At 38.0% G+C, this 24638-nt stretch overlaps 1 protein-coding gene across 8 annotated transcripts in view; it reads right to left on the bottom strand.

Annotated features, from left to right (window-relative positions):
• TENM3 (teneurin transmembrane protein 3) overlaps positions 1-24638 on the bottom strand; it is an 844329-nt gene that overhangs the window by 135789 nt on the left and 683902 nt on the right. For all 8 annotated transcript variants that reach the window (XM_058420808.1, XM_058420807.1, XM_058420806.1 and 5 more), the window contains one exon: positions 434-671. In XM_058420808.1, the coding sequence (XP_058276791.1) occupies positions 434-671 (238 nt within the window). The remainder of the gene's footprint in view (positions 1-433; positions 672-24638) is intronic.

Below are 24638 nucleotides of genomic sequence, written 5' to 3' on the forward strand. Positions count from 1 at the left end.
TTTTGACTCACCAAATCCGAGCACCTTTAAAAATACCTACCTTCACATAAGTATTTCTTTACAGGTACCAAGTGTAAGAGTAAAAAACTATTACTGAATGTTATTTGACATTTGATCTGTATGTCAGTACATACTTGACACATTTCTGGCAAGCAAGGAAAGAAATTCCTTCAAACAGGCAACAGTCAGAGATTATGAACAGGAAGGAAACCCCTTGTCTGGAAAAATTAATATACTCTAATTACTCTGGAATAGGACTGGAAGGGAGAAGAGAGTCACTGAGGATTTTAGAGCGAGGACATATTTTTCAGGACTGAAAAGTTTTCAGTTTTGCTTGCTGAAGGAGGGGAAGTATTAGCTGCGGGTCAGCTTTCCTTAAGTTAAATGTTTTCTTTAGCACTGCCACAGTCTGTAGTAGGACCTAAGTAATTACCTGCTTTCCAGTGGCGCATTACTGCCAAGCACCCAGCTGTCCTGCAGCTGGACTGACTCAGGTGTGGTTTGCAGCTCGGCGGGCAAAGCGGCCGGCGGGGCCGGACTCTGATTCCTCCTATTTGTCAGTGAGTTTCTGTTGAGTGAGGTGATGGATGGGTGATGCTGTGCTGAATGTTGCTTGTGAGAAGGTGGCAAAGGCTGCAGGGTCGACTGGCCTTGGTTATTTGGAGGTTGTTCTAAGAAGAAAGAAAATTAAAGTTCGTTATACAACATCTTGGCATTTGCTACAACCAAACAGAATGAGAAATTCGGTATAATCCTATCTTCTAATATATTTGCATATTATTCTATTAGCAGACATTCAGTGACATTCTGTAAGAGCAAGTTTACCCTTGATACACCAAGTTCTAATTAATACACAACAGATGGTAAAATTGCTTTTGGTTTTAATTTGTTTCAGGTTTTTTTTTTTTTTTTTTTTAATCTGGTTTTATTAACACCTACAGAAAATAGCATCTGACAGATCCCCTAATGCGTCTTTAGACTTCAGCTTTTTTTAACAAACCAACCCTGAAATTAAATGGGTAATTTCAGTAGAACACAAAGGTTTTCAAAATGCATATAATCCCTGTAATTATTTAATGGAGCTTTTTAAGCTTTATTTAACTGCAATAAATTATTACAAGCTAGTTGCTAAACAGCAGTAGACTGGTTTAGTGCATTTCAAATAAGGCAGATCTGCACTATGATCTGCTAATAGATGCCAAGTATTCTTTAGCAGAAGGTCACTCTGTGAAGCAGATGTTGCTTCATGGATGTTTAACAGACTGATTCACATCTGATTACAACGTCAGAAGACTCATATACTTAATGACCGTCACATCCATTAGAACCCACACAGAACAGATTTTCCAATTTCACACCATGCAATGTAAATACAGTTTGGAGGAAGTCACAGGTGATACGAGAGTCAGGCCATCAAAACAAAAGGAAGTATTTTCTGACTTAACCAAAGCACACAACACCCATAAAGCTTAAACCCAAAACCTCAAAACAGCAAAACCTGCAATCAAATATCTCCATCAAGGTTAGGCTTTAACAATCTATTCCATAAAATCAGTGGCAAATAAATCATAAATATAAGACCTTTTACAACTCAATGCACACAAAACTAAAGAAACCTTGACACTTAATTTACCACAATTCAGCAATGACTGATGACACTTAATTTTGTAACACTTGACAATTATGTAATTCAAATTGCAATCTATTTCCTACCCTAAGGTAGCAGAACATACTTTGTAATATAAACACAAGTGTTAAGCAGAGCAGAAGATACAGAACATGCACTTTTCTCACAGTGCAAAAGCTTTCAGGTAGTTTTTAAATTAGTTGTTTGATTTCCATAAGCAATTCCCTTTTGGAACTCGCTATAACTGCAAATTGTTACAAACTCAATAATGAAACTCTGGTACAGAGAACACAGGAGAAGTATTTCTGTTGAAACAGATGTTTCCAATAATTTACAGATGACTGCTACAAAATTAACAGTGAGCAATTTCCCATGTTGTGAACATTAGACAACGTGAAAATGTTAAGAAATACTTAAACAGAAAAAGTAAATCTTTGGAATAATTTCCTTTCTGAGAACCACATTCTTATTTCCAGTGATTTTGTGTGGTCAACATGATTTTTGTCACAAACAGCAATGCTGAATCTCTCGTTAAAAGAATGACAGCATTTATACTGCTAGTGAGATTTTCAGCACCCAATCCCTAATATATGAATGCAAAATTCCCGTCGACATAGGACACAACTGATAAGCTTTATCTTCACCAACACTGACACAAAGGCTGTCAGTGCATGTGATTACAATCACTGTCAAGGGCTTTAAGCCACATTTCAACAGGCTGGCTAAAGAATGTTAACTGACCAACACTAGAGCAAAGAATTTTCCCCATGCCTACTTAATGTTTTATCTGATTTAGATAACAAGCTATTTATCAGCTGGTTCAAAATTAACTGTGTCTTTATATTTTCTAATATATAGGTGCATGTGTATATGTATATTAAAAAAATGTGCACACGTGTCTGTGTATTTACACACATACGTATGCAAATATATCAGTATAAATTATTAATTATAAAAATTAATTACAAAAATTACAGAAAAATGGCAGGTGGGATGAAGTAGTTTGCATTAATTTATTTTTAATCAGATAGATAAATTAATTAAGATTGTTCTTAGGATCAGACTTCTTTTTTATTCCCCTTTTTGACTCTCCTACCTGCCTAGCCTTTTTGGACAGTTTTGCCACGATCAGCGCAAAACCCTCCTCCACTGCAGCTCTTACAGTTGAAATGTTATCCTGACATCCCTCTTGTTCATTAATTTCTCTCCTCATTTACAATCTCTGCTGAAAATCAATCTTTCAGTCTATCATTTTTAGTACTAAAGGTCTTGCACCATTCTCTGCTAAAGACAAAGCAGAGGATTAATCATCGTTGTTCTGTTGCACAAAGGAGGCTGTGAGTACCAGGCATGTCTCAGGTAGATGTCAGACCTTCCCCCACACTCTGCTACCTGTGAGGAAGATGGATAGTGAAGGTTCTCTAAAGGGTATTTATATACTCCACAAATAAATGCAGAGATTTAATAATTACTCTGAAAATATGCTGCAAGAGTGAAATTGGATTACTCAGACCATAGGCCAGCTATGCAGGCCACTGTTGGGGATTTAGATTATTTCCCTATAAATTTACTGTGAACCAGAAGTTCCTTCTGCTATATAACATATAAACATTACTGACACTGAAGAAACAGAGGAACGTATAAAAGAAATTAAGAGAGGCTAGAATGGAGCTAGAAGGCCACAGCAAGTGCAATTTGGCAAAGATCACTTGTCTTCCAATCCCACTTTCTCTCTCCACAGAATGCTGACAAGTGACATTTTCTTGTGCCTGAGGGTGGCTTCAATTGGCAGGGAATCTACAGCTTCCTCAAAATCAAAAATGCCTGAAAAAATCTGGAATGATTTATTTCTTTTCTAATTGTGAAAAAGCTACAGGTAGAGTTGCACTTAACAAGGTTAGATTTTCCATAAATCAACTGAGCTAAAATCTATACTCCTCTAAATTTCCTCAGTCCTCTACTGTCACTCTGAATGAGAGATCACCGAGGACTGCTTTCTGGATCCTTCCTTCAACCTGCCAGATTTCCCCAATACACAGCTCTCCTGATTGCTGCACAATTTCTAACAAAACCCTAGTGTTCCACCACTGATTTGTGAGGAAGACAGAATCTTCACAATTGTCATGTTTTGAATGGCATTCTTAAGCTGGAGCCAGATTCTCTTTTTTTACTCTTTTAAAGATTTAAGAGCTAAATAATATCTTTCAGTATTACTGAGGCTTTTACACAAACTTACCGATCTTATGGAGTAACAACCTCTCAACATCCCTGTGACACTGAAAATATTCTCACTGCACATGCAGGGAAACTGAGTCACGTATGTTAAGTGATTCACACAGCTCTCCTGAGAAATCAGCATTACTGCCAGAATAGGTCCAGTTCTCTTGCTTTTCCGACTTAAGTTTATAAGGACAGTGGGATGACACAATATGACCTTCATAAACTCTGCAGCACTGGACACTACTCCCTGTAATAATAGCTTTCTATGTGCTGCAACATCGAGTGTCAAGATGCTGTAACTCCTCTTTCCTCCCTCTATCAACCACTTTGGAAAATGGGAGTCCTAGAGGGAAATACCTCTTCCCTTGGTTATTGAAAAGACAGCAGCCCTGGGACTTGGCCAGCTCCCTTACAATAAAACACTTAATAGAAGAAAAAGCATCCAAATCTGATAAAGTACAATAGGGTTGAAATACTTAAAAACTATTCCAGAGAGGTACAGTTGCTTTGCTTTAAATTGGATCTTAAATGCTATCTTAATTGATTTAATCTAAATGGGAATGACTAATTTACACTAAAAATAAGCAGATACGGGTAGGCTTATGTCTAAAACTGTTAAGTCTTAATTACAACATTCCTGTTCAGTCTAGACCTTAATGACTGTAAAGCAATCCCATTCATCTTAAAGAGAAGATTTCTGAAGCAAGAAGCAAATGTGAACTGGGCCCAGCAACCAGGCTGTCAAAGTTCTTCAGGTGCAACAAACAAACCCCACATTTTTGAGGCATTTGTTGAGTAAGTCAACATCAGATAATTATGTGCGTGAGCCCCTATACAGAACTTGGAAAAGTCACAAGAAATAGGGTAGAAAGCTGTCTTACTACAGTTACATGATTTTTGCAAAACATATTTAAATTGTTATTTACCCTAGGGAATCACAGTGAAGCAAAGCAGCCATTTCAATTGCAGAGGTAAATTATATGCAGCTCTGTAGCCTTTCACAAAACCTTTTCCTCTTTTATTTTTCAAAAAGTAATCTACATTTAATTAATTTTTATCATTTAATTGTTACAGAATTTGAACAGCATAAGGAGAGACATCTATGACAACTACAGTGGGGGAAAGGGGCTAATTCAGAGGTAGAAAAGCAGACCAAGTATCCATGAAAGAAAGTCATTTGTTTCATAATTTGTGTGAGAGTCTTTCTATAACAGATAGATCATTGAGACCTGTCAGCTAGCTACTCAGCTAAGAAAAAGAGAGGTGATTTCCATTTGATAAGGATTAGGGTTTTAAACAGTGTGGAACTAATGTGAACTTAGAGTTTCCATGACAAACACAAAAGCAAAGTGTTCCATTATGATATAAACATTTCAAATGTGAACAAAATGTTATTCAATATCTATGTCTATGAGAGTCTTAACTCTTTCTGGTCAGGCTTCTCCTTTTCTAGTCTCTCTTTAGAAAAGTCTCTGCCATGGTAAAGGAAATATCCATAATAGGTACTAGAAGTAAGAATCTGAAGTAGACTGAATGTTTTAGAAAACTGGTAACAAAAAATATCTTTCGTTTGCAAGCCACTGGTCCCTGGTCTGCTAGCCCCTGATTGCTAGCAGCAAAAAGTAATTTCTATAAGAATTGGTTTGATTTCCTCAAAAAAACCCTTCAATGGACTTGAAATTTTACCTAACTGACATATGGTCATGACTCCAAAAGTATGGTAAGCAGAAGTGGAATTTACCTCAGAAATCCCTGCAAATTGAAAAGAGTGGGAATGATGGCTTAATTATTCCTCCCCAAAGAGCTCCTTTTTTAAAGTACCTGCTTACGGAGGGGTAAGACAGGCTACCTGCACTGCTATCAGCAATGCTTCAAGGATCCTGTGGGCAAGTAAAATGGATCACTCCAGAATTCCATGGTCTGGGAGCACCTTCCATGAGAAGCTGCATTTAATTAATGAAAACATAAAGAAGGTTATGTGTTCAGAAAAGAATGGAGTATTAAGTGTTCATTTGTAATTAGGCACATCTGTCTTTTGAATGAACCACTGCTTCAGTTCAGTCTTTCCTGCCAGGGTGTGCGAGGCTCAAAGCTTCTTCACGACAAGTTACAGGGGTAATTTAAGACAAATTGCTGTTATGTGCTTATTTAGTGTTTAATCCCAAGTATTTGCTTAGTCTTACTCACATCCAAATTGGCTCTGCTCTGCCAAATGCTTTAAGGATCCAAACCCAGGGACTGAGGTGACACACTGCCCACCACCAGAGGAGAGTCCTTTCACTCTGATTTGTTGTCAGCTTGCCCATCATTTTCTGCCTGGTCTGTAACTAACGGACGTAGAGGGGGAAACAGAATTAACTCGCAGCTACTGCTGCTGACTTTCTCTTGAAGCACTCTGTGCTCCTGTGCTAGATACATGGTGACAAGCATCAGGAGAAGTGACAAGGACACTTTGATCTAGATATGCACCTTGTGTGTGCGTATACTATTATAATATAAAATGGGCAAAAGTCAAACAAGCAGCTTGATCAAAGCGGGCCAATGTTTGTCTCCTCATCAGTACAATGCCTGTAGGGTCTGAAACCTGTCAGGCTACCTGGGAGTGAGAAACTATCAGTGAATTTAATGCAGGATAAGCTCTGAAAGATTGCATTGCCTTGCTTATGGTTTTAACCTTGGGAGAAACAATAAAGAAAGCCTTATTTTTTTCATTTATATTACACATTTTCCTTTAGATTGCAAGATGACTTTACTTTTTAAAGAGAAATAAAGACTTCTGTCCTGAAAGGGAAGAAACATTTGTCTGTGGAGAAACTCAAAATGATCCCATGGTTCACATGTGGTGTCTAAGACCAGATGATGAGAGAAGTAGTTGGAACTTCCTGGAGGGCAGTAGGATAGTCCCTAACATGCAACATTAAACATGGTGTTTAAATCACAAAGCACATGCTGGTAATTTCCCACAACCTATAAGGACACTGTTCTTTACCAGTTAAATGTACACAAGAAGAAAAATAAACAAGTTACGCAAAATTACTGCAAACTTTAGGAACTGAAGATGCAAAAACTTTTACCAATGTCTTTCAGCTGTGTTATCTACAGGGGTGTTATACTTCCAGTTAAAGGTACACTCGTAACTTTGACTATTTCACATCCACAGAGCATAATATTTTCCCTCAACATCTTGTTACTGATAATAACCTGTGCATTCTCAGCTGTTTTATAATTCAGCTCTCCCTAGTGTTTTTTAACCTTGCTGCAGAAATAGAAAGCACCAGTTACTAATCTATTCCCAAAAACTTTGTAAAGTATATGAACTGAACTTTAAACTTACTTGAAAGGCACTTTTTTTGTCCCTGATATTTTTAGAATAAACAAGCTGAAAAGCTATACCCTATATGATATGTGACCCTAGGAAGATAGATAACATAACTTCCTCTTTTAGAGCATTTATTTTGAAAATCTGATTAAGATAGATGTCACCAGTTTGTAATTCTTCAATGTCATGTTGTCATAGTTCCCATCAGCAAGATGCTTTAAAGCCTTTCGATTAATATTGTATGCCAGAACTGAAATTACATCCTTTGTCATTTAGTTCTTAATGGTGCAAGTGATATCTATCAAGTAGTGTTTTATGAAGCATGTATGATTTTTATTACAGGCTGTTTTCACAAATCTTCTTCAGGTTTCATAAAGACTGCTCATGGTTCACAACAAATATGCCTTGCATTTAAAATCATGCCAATGATTCTCACTGGAAAATAAACCTTGGATTTTTCAGCAAGGTTTATCAATAGAACAAAATTCTTCCTAATTGAAATCTGTATACAATCATCATAATTAGCAAAGCAAAAATATTACTGAGTTCTTACTTTGCATGAGAACTCCAGAGTAAAAAACCCCTCCAAACAACAAAAAAAGTAATAATGTTCTATTTTTCTAAGTAAAGGGTTATGTTTGCCAAATCTTATAAGTGCCCTAATATTTAAAATTAAGATGGCACACAGGTAGAACAGAAGATGGAACATTCCTCAGTAATCCAAGTACAAGAAGGATCTTAATTTGCAACATCCATATTTGTAAAACAAGGTGCACACAGTCAAATTTCTTCAATTTACAGGAAACCAGATAGTTAGGGGCAGGTCAGAAGGAATCTTAAGGCTGGCTATTTTGAGTGAACCTGTAGTTTAAGCAAAAATCTACAAAGTCAATAAAACTTAGGCCTTAGATGATACATGAGCAGAGCGTATTTTTCAAGTAAGATTTTTGTCCAAAGACGTTCTCTTGTTACCTAACAGAGTAAGGTAAATACACTGCAGGAAGAAATCCTGCCCATTGAGAAAGTGGGCACTTCTTCCACAGGTGGTGGTGAAAGTAAAAATCGCAGGATTTACTTCTGAAAGGTTTATTAAATGTTGTTTCCACTCTCTGTTGTTCACTGTGGGAACGAAACCAGCTCACTTTTAAAGCATTTTTTCCATTAGCTGGAATCGATTCTCAAAGCATTCCAACATAAACACCTCCAGCCTGCAACCACTCCATTAACCCTTTCAATACATATGTAACACACAGTCAATATTATGGCAGGCAAAACCTGCTTAATTTAACTACCATATAGAGATAATAGCTTCTTATCTGATACCTATATATGGGCCCAGCTAACAAAAGGTAGTTACAAAAGCATATGGGGTGAAAGAGCTCAGATTTGGAGAACGAACACCATCTGGATCAAGGAAAACCACTGATGTTGTTACCATCCGTAAGGCAGACATTTAAAGTAACAAAGTAAACTGGACTTTGCTGGTTTTCAACTGAACTGTGGAAGCTTAATCACCTTATGAAGGCTGAACCTGAGATAAGCATTTCAGCTTCAGTGAAAAAAGTTATAGTGGAACTAGTTCAGGAAACAATCTTCCTAATAGTGGCCTCTTTATCCCCAGAGGGATTTAAGAAGAAAGCTGAAAAAAGAAAAATACAGAAACACTGCTTAAGTAAATTGAAACTTAACCTGCTGGGGTAACATGCTTAGGATTTTGCTTTACATGAAAATGAAATAAAAGAGAGAATATAAAACTCACGATGGCAGCTATGCACAGGCTGAACGAGGAGAAATAGTGTACTTCCAACCCTGCTGTTGTACTACACAAATGCCATCTCCTTCCACCTCAGCCTAACCCGCACGGCAGTTAGCAGGGATACTAATACACATTATTTATATGCTCTTTTTAGGACCTGAGGTCTGTAAAACCGAACAACATACTCCATTGGTAAAACATCATTGACTTATTTCCAACAATTTACCTGGATATCAAACCGGGAAAAGTTGGTATCACACTGTGAGAAATGAGAAAAGCTTGGTCACTGGAGACACAAAATGATACTCAGCTTATATTATCCAGAGATTCAAAATATAATAATGCAGCCTTCAGTGGTGCGCTCCTGGCCTGGTTTCTCCACACTGGGTTTCAGATGTTTCTCCACACTGGGGTTCAGATGTTTTGCATGACTGCGGGCTCGGGGTTTTTCCCCCCGACTGGGGTATAGCAGTTTCCTAGAGAAATAGTCTGTGAGCAGGGGGGTCACCAAGACCATAGGCTTGGTCATAGGTTTTTCTAATCAGAGCAGATTTATCTTCATAAATCAAACTATCTTTCATTCTTATTTAGAGTCAGAAGTTAAAACAGTTATGCAATTATTGTTTGCTTCAGACAATCTTCTTCACTGCTAACTCATGGAAGTCAGTGGAGAAACATGTTTTCAGTTAACAAATCGAAGGCTAACTTGTTAATCAGAGAATTGAGGTTTCCATTGAAAGAAAACAAAACATGAAACAAAAATTGAGAAGTCCAGCTAAAAGACTGTGTAGGGACAAAAAAATCAGCTTTCCAAAATGGTGACAGGGGATTGGAGTTAATTTGAAAAACCTTTGAGTACATAGCCAAAACCTGCCAGTAAAACACAGGTAAAATGATGCAGAGTACGCCATTTCACACTTTGCTCACCTTGCACCTTGTGTTTATACCAAATACAGACAAACAATTTTGACTGCAAAAATTGTGATTTATAAATACATGTCAAAAAGAAGAACCATGCTGCAGCTGTAAGCTGGGTAAGTTCTACAGTGATTCAAACACAAAGTGTGTTAATACATGTACTCATCTCATACTGCATGTTTAACTGGAGTTAAATGAAGTTCCCACTGCCAAGTCTGATATATGGCTTCTTAATAGATTTCTTAGCATTTTCAAGTGTTAGATAATTTTGGTTCCTACCCAAAATCATTAATCCAGAGTGAGCTATGTGTATGTTTTTCTTCGTCTTTTGATTTTATTTCTTACCACTTGCAAGAAAAACAATTTGCCAAACCTATTTATTTTAGAAGCATAGTTACTACTGTACAGGTTAAGAAAACCTAATTTCTTTTAACCTGAAAAAAATACTCACAAATCATGATCATGTAATGCCTACAGATGACATAACCAGTGCTGCAAAAACCTGCCTTTCTGCCCAAAAAATAAAATAGCATCTACAGGTTCTTTTACGACTAAACCTGATTTTTACTGACATATGGCTGACATTCATGAAGAAGGAGCAAACCCCTAGTCTTCCTTAATCAAGAGCCGAGGAAAAATTCTGCATTAAATAGGCCAGCTGAAGTTTTTGTCATGGACTTGTAATAGTTAACGCCATCCCCTGAACATTTTGCAAATTTATAAATCCAAAAGTAGTTCGAAAGGCCCCTAAAATCAGTTCATTATAAGCAATAAAATTCTTTACCAATTTCTGCATGTTCAACCCTTGTCTGTACACACAAGGCCACACTAATAAAATCTGTGAAAGATAAGCCAGAAATGGGAATACACAATATAAAATTTCTAAGCAAAACCAGGTGAGTTTGTTTCATCAGATTTGAAAGAATTCAGATAAGAGGGATTCATGTTTTGCTTTGGAGGAAATGAAAACAGAACAGGAGGAGTGATATGAAAAGAGAACCATGGGGGAAAAATGGTAGAATTGCACAGAAAGAGGTCAAATGAATAATACACAAAGGAGACCTCACAAAAGTGAAGAGATGAGAGAAAAATTCTGAGAAAAATGAGAAAGCATACACAATTTCATTAGAGAAATCAGAATAATCAAGGTTTTATTGAACTCATAGAAGTGAGATGCTTACTCTTACTTGACTTTAAAAAAGGAATTTAATCCTGGCTTCTAGAGTTAAAGCAAAAATTCTTACAGACTGCAGCTTGGGCCTTAGAGCAATAGGGAAATAAAGCACTAGACGAATTCTTGTCTCCAAATCAATTAATTGATCTGTTATCAAGTATAAGAAATAAGCAGATTATGAAAGACAGGAAAAGAATAGGGAAACAAGCTTCCAAAATAGCTTTTAAATACTTTTTCTCTTAACTGTGTCAAGAAGGAGAAACGCATAATAGGGGGAGGGCTCCACAAGAGGAAACTAAAGAACTATTGTTCTCTAATGACTTTAAATAAGCTTTTTAAGCTTATATGTGAATTAGAATTTTGCTCTTCCTCCTTATGAAAAAAAATCCCAACAAAACCGCTCTTGATTTTAGTAAGATATTATTCTATTCTAATGACAATCAAATCTAGTTAGGCATCAATCAAAAGAACAAATCCATTGCAAAAGATTTCTTAAAAGGTATTCTGGGTTTCCAGTACAGCTGCTTCCCTTTTCAGGAGGAAGATTGAGTCATTAACCCTCAAATCAAACCACAAAACCTACCTTTCAACCTGACTGCCTCAGTAACTTATCAAGAAAGCTCTCCCCTACTTAGCACAGCATTTCAAGCAAATCTATAAATTCAGAGGTATATAAGTGGACATGGAGAGTGATTTAATTAGATGTTTGTATGTGTTCACTATTTATTTTGCAAGTGCTGTGAAGGACAGCAGTATGCTGAACAGCTTAAACAGACTGCACTGTAATTAATAATAATAAACAATTCTGTTCAATACTAAACAAAAAGTTATGGGTGAAAGTTCATAATTTTAAAAAGAATTTATAAAACACAGAAAAATGAGAAAATCAGTTTTTCTTAAATTCTATATATATTTTCACAAATGACTATAAGGCTTTGTCTTTCCCAAATGTATTTTCATTATGTCCTAGTTTTGTTGCTACTACAAAGCTGTTTCCAGCAGATGATCTTTCACATCAGTTTCCAGCCAAACTTTACATCTTCTTGACCGAACCAAGCTCTTTAAAAAAAACATGGCTGATTCATGTCATAGTAAGCTCTTCCTTTTAATAATACTGCTGTAGTTCTCAGACAGACACTGACAGAACCAATAAAAGGTAGAGGAATCACAGCTCACTGCTACCACCTTTGATTTAAATAGCCAACTAGATAGCATACACAAAAAAATCCCAGAAGAGCAGAGCTAAAGTAGTTTTTTTGAAAATGAAGTTTCTGAAACAATAGCAAATCCACACAAACAAACACAAAGAATATCATCACCAGGGTGCAGTGAAATGTGATGAAATCTCCCATATACCATTAGCAAATGCAAGCTGAATTCATTCCATGCTTCTTCTGGGATAAGCAAAGGCTAAAAAAATGATTCATTACAATTTTATGTTCTTCCAGTAGAACTATAGATCCCACATACTATTTAGTTAAAAAAAAAAAAAAAAAAAATTGATCTGAAACCACCTAATAGTAACCTAATTTCTACATATGCAGAATTTGCGTTTTAAATTACTTAACGTAGAGGAAGTGTGTTAACTCCCTTTAAACCTAACAGCTGTCATTTCACCAGTAAAAAATTTGGCAAAAGCATTTCTAGGTATGCTGGGAGAGCACTTGTGAAGACAGCTTGCTCACCATGTAACGCTGCTGATTTATGAAGCAAGCTATGCTCCAGGCAAGGGGGACAAGATTTTACACAGGCACAGAGCCAGCAGAGATCTGAATGACTGGACTCCCTGAAAGCCTGCTGCCTCCCACTTGTGGGGAAAAACCCCTCTATTTCTAGCATAATCACACCCTCTCCACCTGAACATGTTTCCTGGATCCATCTTCTGCCTGAACTACCACATAGGAAAATATCTTTTTTTTTTGTTTTCCACTGAAACTGCAACGCTGGGTACAAGGAACCCATGTGTGGGCGTGGTACATGATTGCAAGGGAAACAGATGGTCTCAAGCTGAGAAGTCTGGTATTTAACATGCTTTTATAACTACCACTGGGGGCTAAAAACCAAACATATCAGGAGGAAGAATTGTTTCATGGTAAGATCACAGCAGAGCATGTCAGGAAATCTCTTTTTTATTCCTGGCATAGCCAGTGGTGTGATCATAAGCGAGCGAGAGCCTTTGTACATCCAGCGGTCTTGCTGCTGAAATCAATTATGTGCCCAACAGCTCTTGGCTGCTCTTGAAAAGGTAGATGCTCTATGTGTAAATGTCCTCTGCTCTCAGACCAAATTTACCATGAGAAGTGCACAGACAAACATGTTTGCAGAGAGTGAGAGGAAAGGCAGGTTTTGTGTTTTGCTGAGGAGTGACTCCACACTGCTGCCAGATTGGGGAATGGGAGGGGATACTCAGAATACCAGAGCTTTTTCTGATATAGGTCAAGTTTCCACCACCTGTGGGTAGGGAAGTACATGTAAACCATCCCCCTGCTCCCTACAGAATTCCCTGCAGCCCAACTTCCTGGCTCCATGCAGGTGTAAGTGTGAAAATTCCATGTGCACGTCCTCACCCAAGGTGCAAGGTTTCATGGGTTACACGTGGCATTACAGGAGAATGTCCTGTCTTCCACAAAGTCAAACCATCAATCTCACACACAAGGTGACATTTTTTTATGAAAAGCTACTGGATCACTTTATAATCTCAGGTGAATTGAATCTATTAGAGAGATTCACACTTTGGAAATACAACTCTAAAGAAAATAAATACAAGCAAACAGGAAGACTTCAAGGTACATTAGCTGCAAAAATGATCTCATAAGCAAATCCTTTTAGAAGCTGCAAACATGTACAATTAGAAGCATTTTTGAAAGCTGAAAGCCTAAATAGCTGTCAGCAACTTTACCAGCAAGTGTAAGTTATTTACAACAGCAAGCAGACAGATTATTAAGATAACAGAAGCACTGATTAATTGTGTAGCCTAAACTGGCAGTGAAAGCAGAGTAGAGCACTGTATGTGTGAATATTTATTTTTAAATAGGTATGTTTCAGTTCCAAGTTTTCCTCTTGTAGTTGTTATCATTTAATAATAATCATTGAATCAAATTGCTCTTTTAATTTTTAAAAACGTTCACAAGTAAAAACCTGACTCTGTAGATTGCCTCCCCAAGACTTTTAAAATCTCTGAATACCAATGAAATACTGAACAGCAACTAAGAGCTATTTTTGAGTTGCTACAACAGTTACAAAATTAAGATGCTTGCATGTCAATATTCTTCCATAATATCACAAACTTCAAGCATGGATTCCAAAATATTTTATAGCTCTCAGTAAAATTTGGGTTCAGATCTATTGAATTTTGATAAGTATAGACTTCTTCATGGCACATTACATGTATTATTATATGCTATTCTTTAGAGACAAATGGAAAATCTCAAGAGTTTTCATGCTCAGTGGTTTATATTCAGAACCTTTTCTAGCTTACAGAACTTCTGAAAAAGACAAAGAATAATTTATCTTCAAAATACCTACCATATACTGGTTTTGACTGCGTGGAGTCCTACGCAAGAAGATAAAAAATGTGCTGAAGGGCAAGGTGAATCAAGTCAGTTTGCAGAAGTGACTTGAAGTGAAGCTGGCTTTAGATATTGCTGAACACGAAAAGAGGCCAGTACTTTATCTCTGTTGATAATGACAACTGATGCGTGGACGATGGCAAGCTCTCCGTGGCGGTGGCTACAGCAATGGGAGGCCAACTGACAGTGGCGTGCTAGACCCCTCTGGGCTGCTGAATTATGGCAAGATACTGCCACTCAGGCAGAGAATGTGACTGTAGAAGTACCTCACAAGATGCTCACGTGCCTAAGAGTTGGGGCACTGAAGAACACTGAAAGAATGAACAGCTGACTAAGATGCTAGAATTGAAGTGGATCAGATGGAGGTGGACTGGGAGCATAAGGATGGGCTATTTTTATAGCTTGATGGGCTAATCAAGGGCATTTGGGAAGGCATGCAACAGATACATGGGCTAGTGGCCAAGGGGTTGAACTTAAGTATTGACACCACTGAACAGGTTATCTAAGGGTGTCAAACACACTCCAAAACCAAATTAGTAAAGCAGCTAAAGCCTTTTTGGTATAGAGGGTGAAGGCTGAAATAATATGGAAAATCTTGGCTGACTATATCACACTACCATGAACCTGCTTCACCATGTGTTTACAATAGTGGAAGTGACACTGGATGGCTGGAAATACACTGTATGACCAATGCCACCGGTTGGAATCAGTTGGAATAATATCCTGGGCCTCGAAAAGCAGGTTTTATGGTCACACACAGCACCCCTGAAGGAATTGAATCAGAAAACAGGACTCATTTCCAAAACAATCTCACAGATACATGGCATTGAAGGAGCACATCATATCCCTATCATGCATCAGACTCCGGGAAAACTGAATGATGATTTATGTTGCATGTTATGGGAATTGCTATATCTGGAATCCCCTGTTGCTACCCAGCCTAGTAGCAAGGGGATGAGTTCACTGCAACGTTAAACCCTACCAAAGGGTCCAGAGGTAAAGAGTGAAATGTATATACCTTTGAACTGTTGTAAACCATGATCTGAGTTGTGTTTTATAGGAATTACTATAGTATTAGCTGACTAAACCAATGGAGGAGAAGCCTTAAAAGAAGCAGTTGCAATGCAGCAGTGACCAGACCTGAGCTGCCTTTGGTGCCCAACACCTCCATGCAGCACATTCCCTCTCCTGTACTGAGTGATCACTAGAACAGATGGAGCACCAAGTCATGGACTGAATGAACTCAGTGGAGATTTGTGGATATTTACAGGCATTTTACAGACACCTCACAGGGGTGATAAATAGACTAAATCAATGGTATCTCTATATTGTATCAAAGGTCCTAAACCTGGGCTGTGGCAATCTCAGGCACACCTACAGGTTGGGTTGAGAGAAGCCCTGTTGAGAAAGACTTGGGGGTGATAGTTGATAAAAAAATTCAACAAGACCTGTGCACTTGCAGCCCAGAAAACCAAGCAAACCCTGGGCTGTATCAAAAGCAGCGTGGCCAGCAGGTCAAAGGAGGTGATTCTCTTCCTCTGCTCTGTTCTGGTAAGATCACATTTGGAGAGCTGTGTACAATTATGGTGTTCCTAACCTAAGAAGGATGTAGAACTGTTGGAGCAAGTCCAGAGGAGGGCCATGAGGCTGATAAGAGGACTGGAGCACTGAAGACAGCGTGAGAAAGCTGGGGCAGTTCAGCTTGGAGAAGGTTGTGTGGAGACCTCATGATGCCTTAAGTTTTAGCTTTCATGTTTTTCAGATTCTGTGCTGCCTAGTTGTATAGTTCTGAGCCTCGTATTAAGCGATAGTAAGCTCTTTTCACAGAATAGGTAGACAAAAAAAAATCCTTTTCCTGCTGAAGAACAAGGACAACGGGTACAAGTTACGGGCCCAAAAGCATAAACAACGGTGAACTGAAGAGAAGAAACAATTAGGATGGGACTTCATAATCTGAATCTGCAATTGGACAATTAAACCCCAATTTGCAAATGGACCAAAACTTATAAAAGTGTAAGACCTTGTGACCGGTTATCCATTTTGCCATCATTTTAAATCTGCCTTGGGTGTAGCCCTGGCCAGGATTTTGTACTGCCCAAGGTGTACTCTTAAAGGCCTTTCAATAAATACCTGCTCTATTCTTTAGATCTGTCCAGTCTCTGTCCAGGTCAGCCTTCCCAAGGCATCACTCACAGCAGCCTTCCAGTATCTGAATGAGGCCTAAAGGGAAGTCAGAGAAGGCCTCTTCTTCAGGAATTGCAGTGGCAGGACTGGGAGAAACAGGTACAAATTTAAAGAGGGGAAATTTAAGCTAGATAATAGGAAGACATTTTTTTTGTTTTGAGGGTGAGACAGCTAAACAGGTTGCTGTGGGAGGCTGTGGATGCACCAACCTTGTCAGTGTTCAAAGCCAAGTTGTTCAAGGCCTGGTCTAGTGGGAGGTGTCCCTGCCCAAGGCAGAAGGAATTGGGACTAGATGATCTTTAAGGTCCATTACAATCCCTTAACATTTTACGGTTTTATGATTATATGATGATTAATGGGCATCATGGTTAATAAGGATGTGCTGAAATTTTTGAGATGTGAACGTGACTTAAATGGAATAAGAAGTTGTGAGTCCATTGGTTTTCGCCGGGGTAGAGATGGTTTTCTTCACAGTAATTGGTATGGGACTATGGTTTGGATTTGTGCTGGAAACAGGGTTGATGAATCAGTGATATTTTAATTTTTACTGAGCAAGGCCTTTTTTACTCCTCTCTAAACCCCACCAGTGAGGAGGCTGGGGATGCACAAGAAGCTGGGAGGGGACACAGCCAGGACAGCTGATCCAAACCGGTCAAAAGGATATTCTATAAAACAGGGTGTTATGATCAGCATATAGACCAGAGGCAAGTTTGTTCTGGGACAGGCAGCAGTTGGTTGGCGATGAGCAAAATTCTTTTAATTTGCATCACTTGTCTTTCATGGGCTTTAGTTATCTTTGTTATTTTCCTCTCTAGTACAACTTATTTTTCCTTATTATATTTTATGTCAACTATTAAACTGCTCGTCTCAACCCACATGTTTTCTCCATTTTCTCTTACAAATTCTCTTTGCCCCATCCTGCGGGGATAGGGAAATAAACAAGTGGCTGTGTGATGTTTAGTTGCTGGCTGGGGTTAAACCATGACATGCAACTACCAGCCTCAATATGCGGGAAGTCTAGATACAAGAAATGTGAATCACAAGTATATCCTGTGAATCACAATGGATATACTTTTTCTAGAACCCAGATGGCTGAGGTTGCTGGCATGCAGAAAGTCTACCCTTGGCCAGCAGACAACCACATGGATGAACATGCCCTGGTTTTGACTAGCTCTGACAATAACCTGGAGGTTGAGTCAGACTAGTAGGAAAGTATATGAAACGAACACACTTGCAATGCCCCCGGGCCCATGCCTCATTCAAGCTCAGAGACCCGACATAAGTCAACAAATCTCGTTTGTTGTTTCTTTCCAGTAGGAGCATTGTAGCTTCTTTAAGTAAATGCCATTTGATTATTATTTATCATGTCTCCAAAACATTAAATTGCAGAAAAGATCACATCTGCCAGAGGCATGATTCTTGCTTTATAACTGTTTATATTCAATCCTCACCCAAATGTAGGCCATGGGTGAATACTGAATATTTGTCACACTGTGAGAATAATACAGATGAAAATCGTTTGGGCCATCAAAATAAATGACTCATATATGGAAGTGAGAGATTACGTTACCTTTTCTTTAGGAAATCCCAAGAAAGAAATTTCTGATGGCTGATGCACTGTGGCTCATGCCAGTGTTTTTTTCCATAACAGTTACGTGCACAGCTAATTTCATGTCAGTTTTCATAATCCCAGCTGGTCAATTCATCAGGTTTATGTACAACAGGATGTGTGAACTCCGCTGACATGATAAACTCTCCAGATACTCCAAAGAGCATTGTACTTGGTACAGATCTTTGCTGAACATAGGCAAAGATGCTAGATTTACTCCCCCTACAGTTAGTGCTCAGCAGTTTGTTTAACGGTGGAGGCTCTTGTTAATACCAATAGTCTTAAGCAGTTTCTTCTTACTGATAAAAAGAGTAATTCTGGTTACTGGTCCTCAAGCCATAAAATTCAACCCTAATTGGTTTGTGTGTCTTCTACATCAGAAATGACTTTCACTAAATGGAGATGCACTTTGAGTTTTTCAGTTTGAGCACACTTAACAAGAGAGAATAGCAGACTAGTTTCTATGCAGATGGTTTTGTCCCCATTTAAAGTATCCCCAGTGTCTATCAATTTGGTCATTTAATGAAGGCCTGAGCTTAACCATATCCACATTCCTCTATTGTATTTACTTACCTTTTTTTGGTGGAAACAGGGAAACTCACACACAAGAATCATTACTGAACAAATATAATCTTACTTGAAAAGTAAACATCAAGAAGGAACATTCAAGAAAGGTATGTACTAGGTTCAGTCTCACTACTACTACAGTAATAAGGTCCCTCTTTACCCCCAATTCTTTTTGTATTCACACAGGAATACACTGAGGAGCACAGCTCTAAGAAAGACATCTGCTCTTACAGAATGAAGAATAAATCATATTGTGTTTGATATTTGCAGCACTGTTACAGCTCTTGGAATATGAATACTTTACACCATATTCTAGGTAACTGTGCATATAAATACAAACCTACTATAAATATAAATACATGTTAGAAATACAATTTTTTACTTTATTAATATCTTTTATACTTGTGACATGTCCTTACTGTTTAGCAGCACACAAGTGAGAAGTTATTGTGTCTGGTGTTGCCTGTGATAATTTACATCTCCCCAGGGATAAGGGTGCTAAGCTTTCTTCAAACCACTTATTCTTGGCACCAAAACTGAGCAATTACAGCTATGTCTCACACTTTGTCTTTTAAGGATGTGGCATGTTTATTACTTGCAAGAGAAAAATGACTCCTACAATGATGTTCTAAAATCACTGGGTTCAGACTAAACACAAAGTGCTGTCTATAAAAGACAAAGTTAAATTTGTATACAGCTCCTATCTCTATGGTATATGAATGATCACAAAAGCCCCAGGCAGAAAAGTATTCCTTTCTTGCTCTTTGCAGTACAGAGGTACTATGGAAATTTCAATTAACAGTTTGGAAAAGTTTCCACAAACATTTTGCTTTTATACTAACAGCTATTGGGTTTTGACCTAGAAATTATTATTTAAAATTCAATTGCAAGTATATGGTGCAGTGGCAATTTGCAATCTTCAAAACTACAAGAGCAGGTAATGAGAGTTTGCTTGAGACTTTGTAACTCATAAAATCACAGACTTAGGCCCCCATCGCACATGCCTCACACATAAATGCAAAAATCACAGCAGCCTAGAAAAAGACCTCAAAACAACTACATGCACAAGAGCAATTAGGAAATTGGTCTTCAGCTGCAAAACAAAACATGTAACACTGAAAGCATAAAGCTGTCCAGTAAAATATATTCATTGCATCAAATGAAGGAGATGATAATTACAAGCACTTTCCATAAATCTGTAAAGCAATGTAATAGAAAATAAACAGCCAATAAAATATGAACAATTTGGAAAAAATAACTCAAGCTATTAGTTAAGAGATACAAAATTATATTGGTCTCATTAATCAGTTCAAAATGTATTAACGAACAGAAATTACACTCTTATAAGGCCTTTCCTGTACAAAGTATTTATTTCTGTAGAGTCAGTGTGTCTGCTTTCTATATACTAAGTAAGGAAACTACAGAAGAAAATATCTATAATTAAAAAAAAAAATTAAAAGGCCATACAGGTTTGAAGGATTATAATAATGAGAAAACAACCATTTATTTTTTTCCCCACAGTTCTTAATGTGATTCATTGTAAATCTTAATATACCCTGGGTAATTCACATTGTTCTGTTGCACAGAATTTTACTGCACCAACACATAATAATGACATACTGAATGTATGAACATATGGTTGAGAAATATGATAGGGAAATTACTGGACAGATAAACTGATAATATAATCACTGGTAAAATTCTCATAAATTTCTAAAATATGACAGGAGATGAAAAAAAATTATAAATTGCTTTCTTGTGCCTTTAGAAAAGCAATTTAAATATTCCCCTCCTTTCTTAAAAAAAAAAAAAAAGCCCTTATGCAATAAATTGCCTTAAAAATGTAAACATCTGAGAAAGGAAAAAACAAAGCACAATGGCAGACACAAGCACTCAGACAAGTTGAAGATGTTTCTACTAGCATACAAGAGAATAATAAAATAGTAAAGAAAGAATGGTGAAACATGCTTAAAACAAAATTGAGAAAAAGACTGACAAGGGGAGGACAAAGGCACCTGAGAGGAACGACTGTCCTAGGACATAAAAGCAGCAGCTATCTTGTTTGTAAAAATTTCTTCAAAGAGCAATTCTCAATTTTTTTTCTTGTTTGGTTTTTCTTTCCCATTGACAACGCTCCAGGGTGCCTCAGAACTGTCCTGCTCATATTTTCTTCACTTTAAAGTAGCCTGGTCCCAGCTGCACCACTAAAACATTGGGAGAGATCCTGGGATTGCTTATCTATGCCATGGACGTCCATCCACTGGGCATCACAAGGGCAGCTAGTGTCCTGTGACCACTGGAGCCCTCTGGAACGCAGCAGCACAGCCGAGCGCTGCTCTGCACGCCTGCCACGCTCATGTCTGGAGGGTGCACGGCTGAGGGCACCGTGCGCCACGAGCAGGTGGGAAGGCACCTCAGGGCCCTCAGATGGTGCTGGACAACCAGCTGGAGTGCTGGGAGGTAACTGTTGAATTAATTCCTGGACTAAATGCAACTGAGCTCTCTCTGCGCACACGCATTCCTTCAGGGGTAGAAAACACCCTCAGGTGTGATCTCACTTGTGTGTGATGTGAGTCACTAAGGCAGTGCTGTGTGTCCAGACAGGTATGTTTTTTCTTTTTTTTAAAAAGCTTCCATACTGTAGGCAAAATGCTGCATGTTTCTTCCAGCACTTTTAAAACTCTTTTATCCTTTGTCCAACAGTTAATCATTCATCTCACATGCAGACACAACTATGTCACTGTCACTGCAATCACATCCTGATGCCACTCTAATATTATTATTCCACTCATGCAAAAAGCATTCTTATACACAGGACTTCTGCTCAAGTCCTGCTAACAGACTGCCTTTCACCTCTTGAACAAAAATACTTTCTCTAATGGGCTGAAGTGAGCACGAAACACTACAGAGAACACAGTTCCCAATATTGCTTTCAGTAGTTCATTTATATCATTAATTTCTTCAGAGAAATTTGAAATTCCAAACTTGACATTTGTCTGTTCAATATATGAATTTTAAAATAAAATCTAATAATATTAACAGCATTTGGGGAGAATAAGATCCTTATTTCTAGAACAGATTTATTTCTGCACCAGTGGTTAACTTCAGCTATTAAAATCTAGCCATTACATGATATTGTGCAATAACAGCAGGCATGCAAACGGTATAAACTGGAAATTTAAAACATGGAGAAAATGGCCAGAGAAAAGCACAAATCCAGATGTTAACTTTCACAGAGTGAGTGTAAAGAGCCATTTCATATCAAACTCACACATTAAAGACTAATATTTCAAGTCAAGTGGGAGCATCTCACCAAGAAGTCTGAAACCACTACCTACAACCAAAATGGTCACATTTGGAAAAATTAGTGCCATTATCAGTACCAACATCTCAATGACTTCTGCTTTTAATCCTCTTGTAGGGCTATTAAGGTATCCAGGAACATTTCAGTTCCCTGGGGCACATGCATAGCCTAGCACCCAAAAGGTTAAGATTATCCTGCTCTGTTAAAACCACATGAGACTGATACTTTTCTGTATCTTCTGGCCTCTCTGCAACTGCAAAATCCCCCAACAGCCAAAGCAGCCATCAAGAGAAAAGACTGTGTGGGTTTTTTTGATCAATTTTCATCTCTTCTAATAGCTTTCCTGCCACAAGAGGGTAAGAAGGATGAGAAGCAGGCAGGATGTTAGTTTTCATCCCCAATTATAAAGGAACTACACTTTTAAGTATTTATGTTTGTGTTTTTGCTGACCCTTCTACAGATGTCTGGACTGTTCTCAGAACAGGAAAGAAGGCTTAAAGAAAAGTCTAGATTACAAGTTGTAATATGGATTAGAAGCAAAATTCTTATTTTTTTTGTTTCAAAAAACATGCACGCTACATAGCATTCCATTCCTTTAATGTCAAGACACTAATATTAAAAAAGAAATATGACATGGTTGTTTTAATTATGTAGAACTGTAATTGGCATTTATTGTGTCGGGCTTCAGAGGGATAGGAGCATGGGGTGGAAGCTGATTTTTTCATTAAATAGCTGCCCCAAGGCAGATACATTCTGAACAAAGCACCTTTTCATAAGATATACCTGTCCCATGGAGAGAACAACAAAGGGAATGAGGAAGGGGACGCAGGTAGCCTGAACAAGAAAAGAATTATATGAAGAGTCCTTTTAAAAAAAAGGGAAAAAAAAGAATAAAAGAGAAAGTAGTAACTAGGATGGAGTGGCATGGCATGGTCTAATAAAGGTTAAATAACTTAATCAATAAGAAAGAGATGCAAAAAGAGGGAAAGGACGAAATTAAAAGAGCACACTTAAAGGATAAGAAGGATTAAAACTACGATAGAACAAGAGGAAAAAACCCAATAGCCAACCTCTCCAAAGAATGAAAAGGAAAGGAAAAAAAAAAAAAAAATCACATCCATGCATACAGATCTCTTCAGGGAGTAAAAGGCTTGTGCCTGTTTACGTCTGTTTTATTGTAGATTTAACTATATGGCATTCCTCAGCACTTTTGACTGCTTAAGGAGCATTAAACAGATGAGTCATGAAGGATGGAGTTAAGGGCAGAGGAGCGCAGGACAATCTCTACGTTCTCATCTACCCTCATTTCTTTCCTGCTTTGCCTCAAGGTGGCTACCAGCAATTTGGGTCTGAAAGACCCTGAAAAGAACATCTCCTTGCTTTTTTCCCCCAGATGATGCATGGTATTAGAAAAAAATGGCCCCTAATCAGTTGCACGTGCTTCTAGTAGAATGAGGGAGTCATGCCTGCTCCTCAGTAAGACATCTGAACAACATCAGAAATTGATATGGGGTGCAGATGAGCACTCTCCATTATTCATACATTTAGTTTTCTACTGATATTCCACAGCAACAATTGAAATCTTTACTCCTACCGTGGCAAGCAACAAATACACCAAGACAAAGGATCTACTTTTCTAATGTGTTCCATGGGTTCAAATCAGAGGCTTTGCTTCATCACCACTTGGCTTCGCTTGTATCTCATGGTCACCATTAACAGGCAGCTATGGCAAGGGGCAGCGCCCTTCCCTTCCAAGATTCAGACAGTGTCATGGAACTAGCACACCATTTTAGGACTGTTAACCCACAAAGAAACAGAGCTTTGCACTTGGAGGCGGGAATCGTGGCAAAGGAGCTGTCTGGCTCTTACACAGCAGAGAGCATGTTTTTCAGTGATAGAAATACTGCATCTGCAACTAATTTTTCCTTTGCTACTCAACATCTCCAAAAGAACCAAACAGCAGTAGAGCAGCACCAATGCAGCAGCAAAAGAGCACTGCATCTAGAGGCTCCTGTTCTTCATACCTCTTAAGAGGTTTTCCCAAAGGCCGTCTGCAATTGCCACTTAATTGTTTGAGTCTTTGTAACCACAGGAATATGCTTTTCACATTTCTTTAAATACATTTTCGGTTCTGTTGTAATCATGGGACTGCAGTAACAGGAATTGGAAACATATGCGTATATTAACTACAACTTAATTCTGCCAGGATATAAGACATTATTTGCACTTGTGCAAGTTGAGTCACTAATCATCATCACTAAGATGAATGGTTAGTGCATTGTTTATAGACTATTTAGTATTCATATTAGATTATTTCAGGATTAGTGTCAGAAAAAATATATACTACTAACTATACACAACCCCCCTCTATCAATCTTTTAATCATTACCT

Source organism: Hirundo rustica, chromosome 5, assembly GCF_015227805.2.
Source record: "Hirundo rustica isolate bHirRus1 chromosome 5, bHirRus1.pri.v3, whole genome shotgun sequence".
NCBI classification, from domain to species: Eukaryota; Metazoa; Chordata; class Aves; order Passeriformes; family Hirundinidae; genus Hirundo; species Hirundo rustica.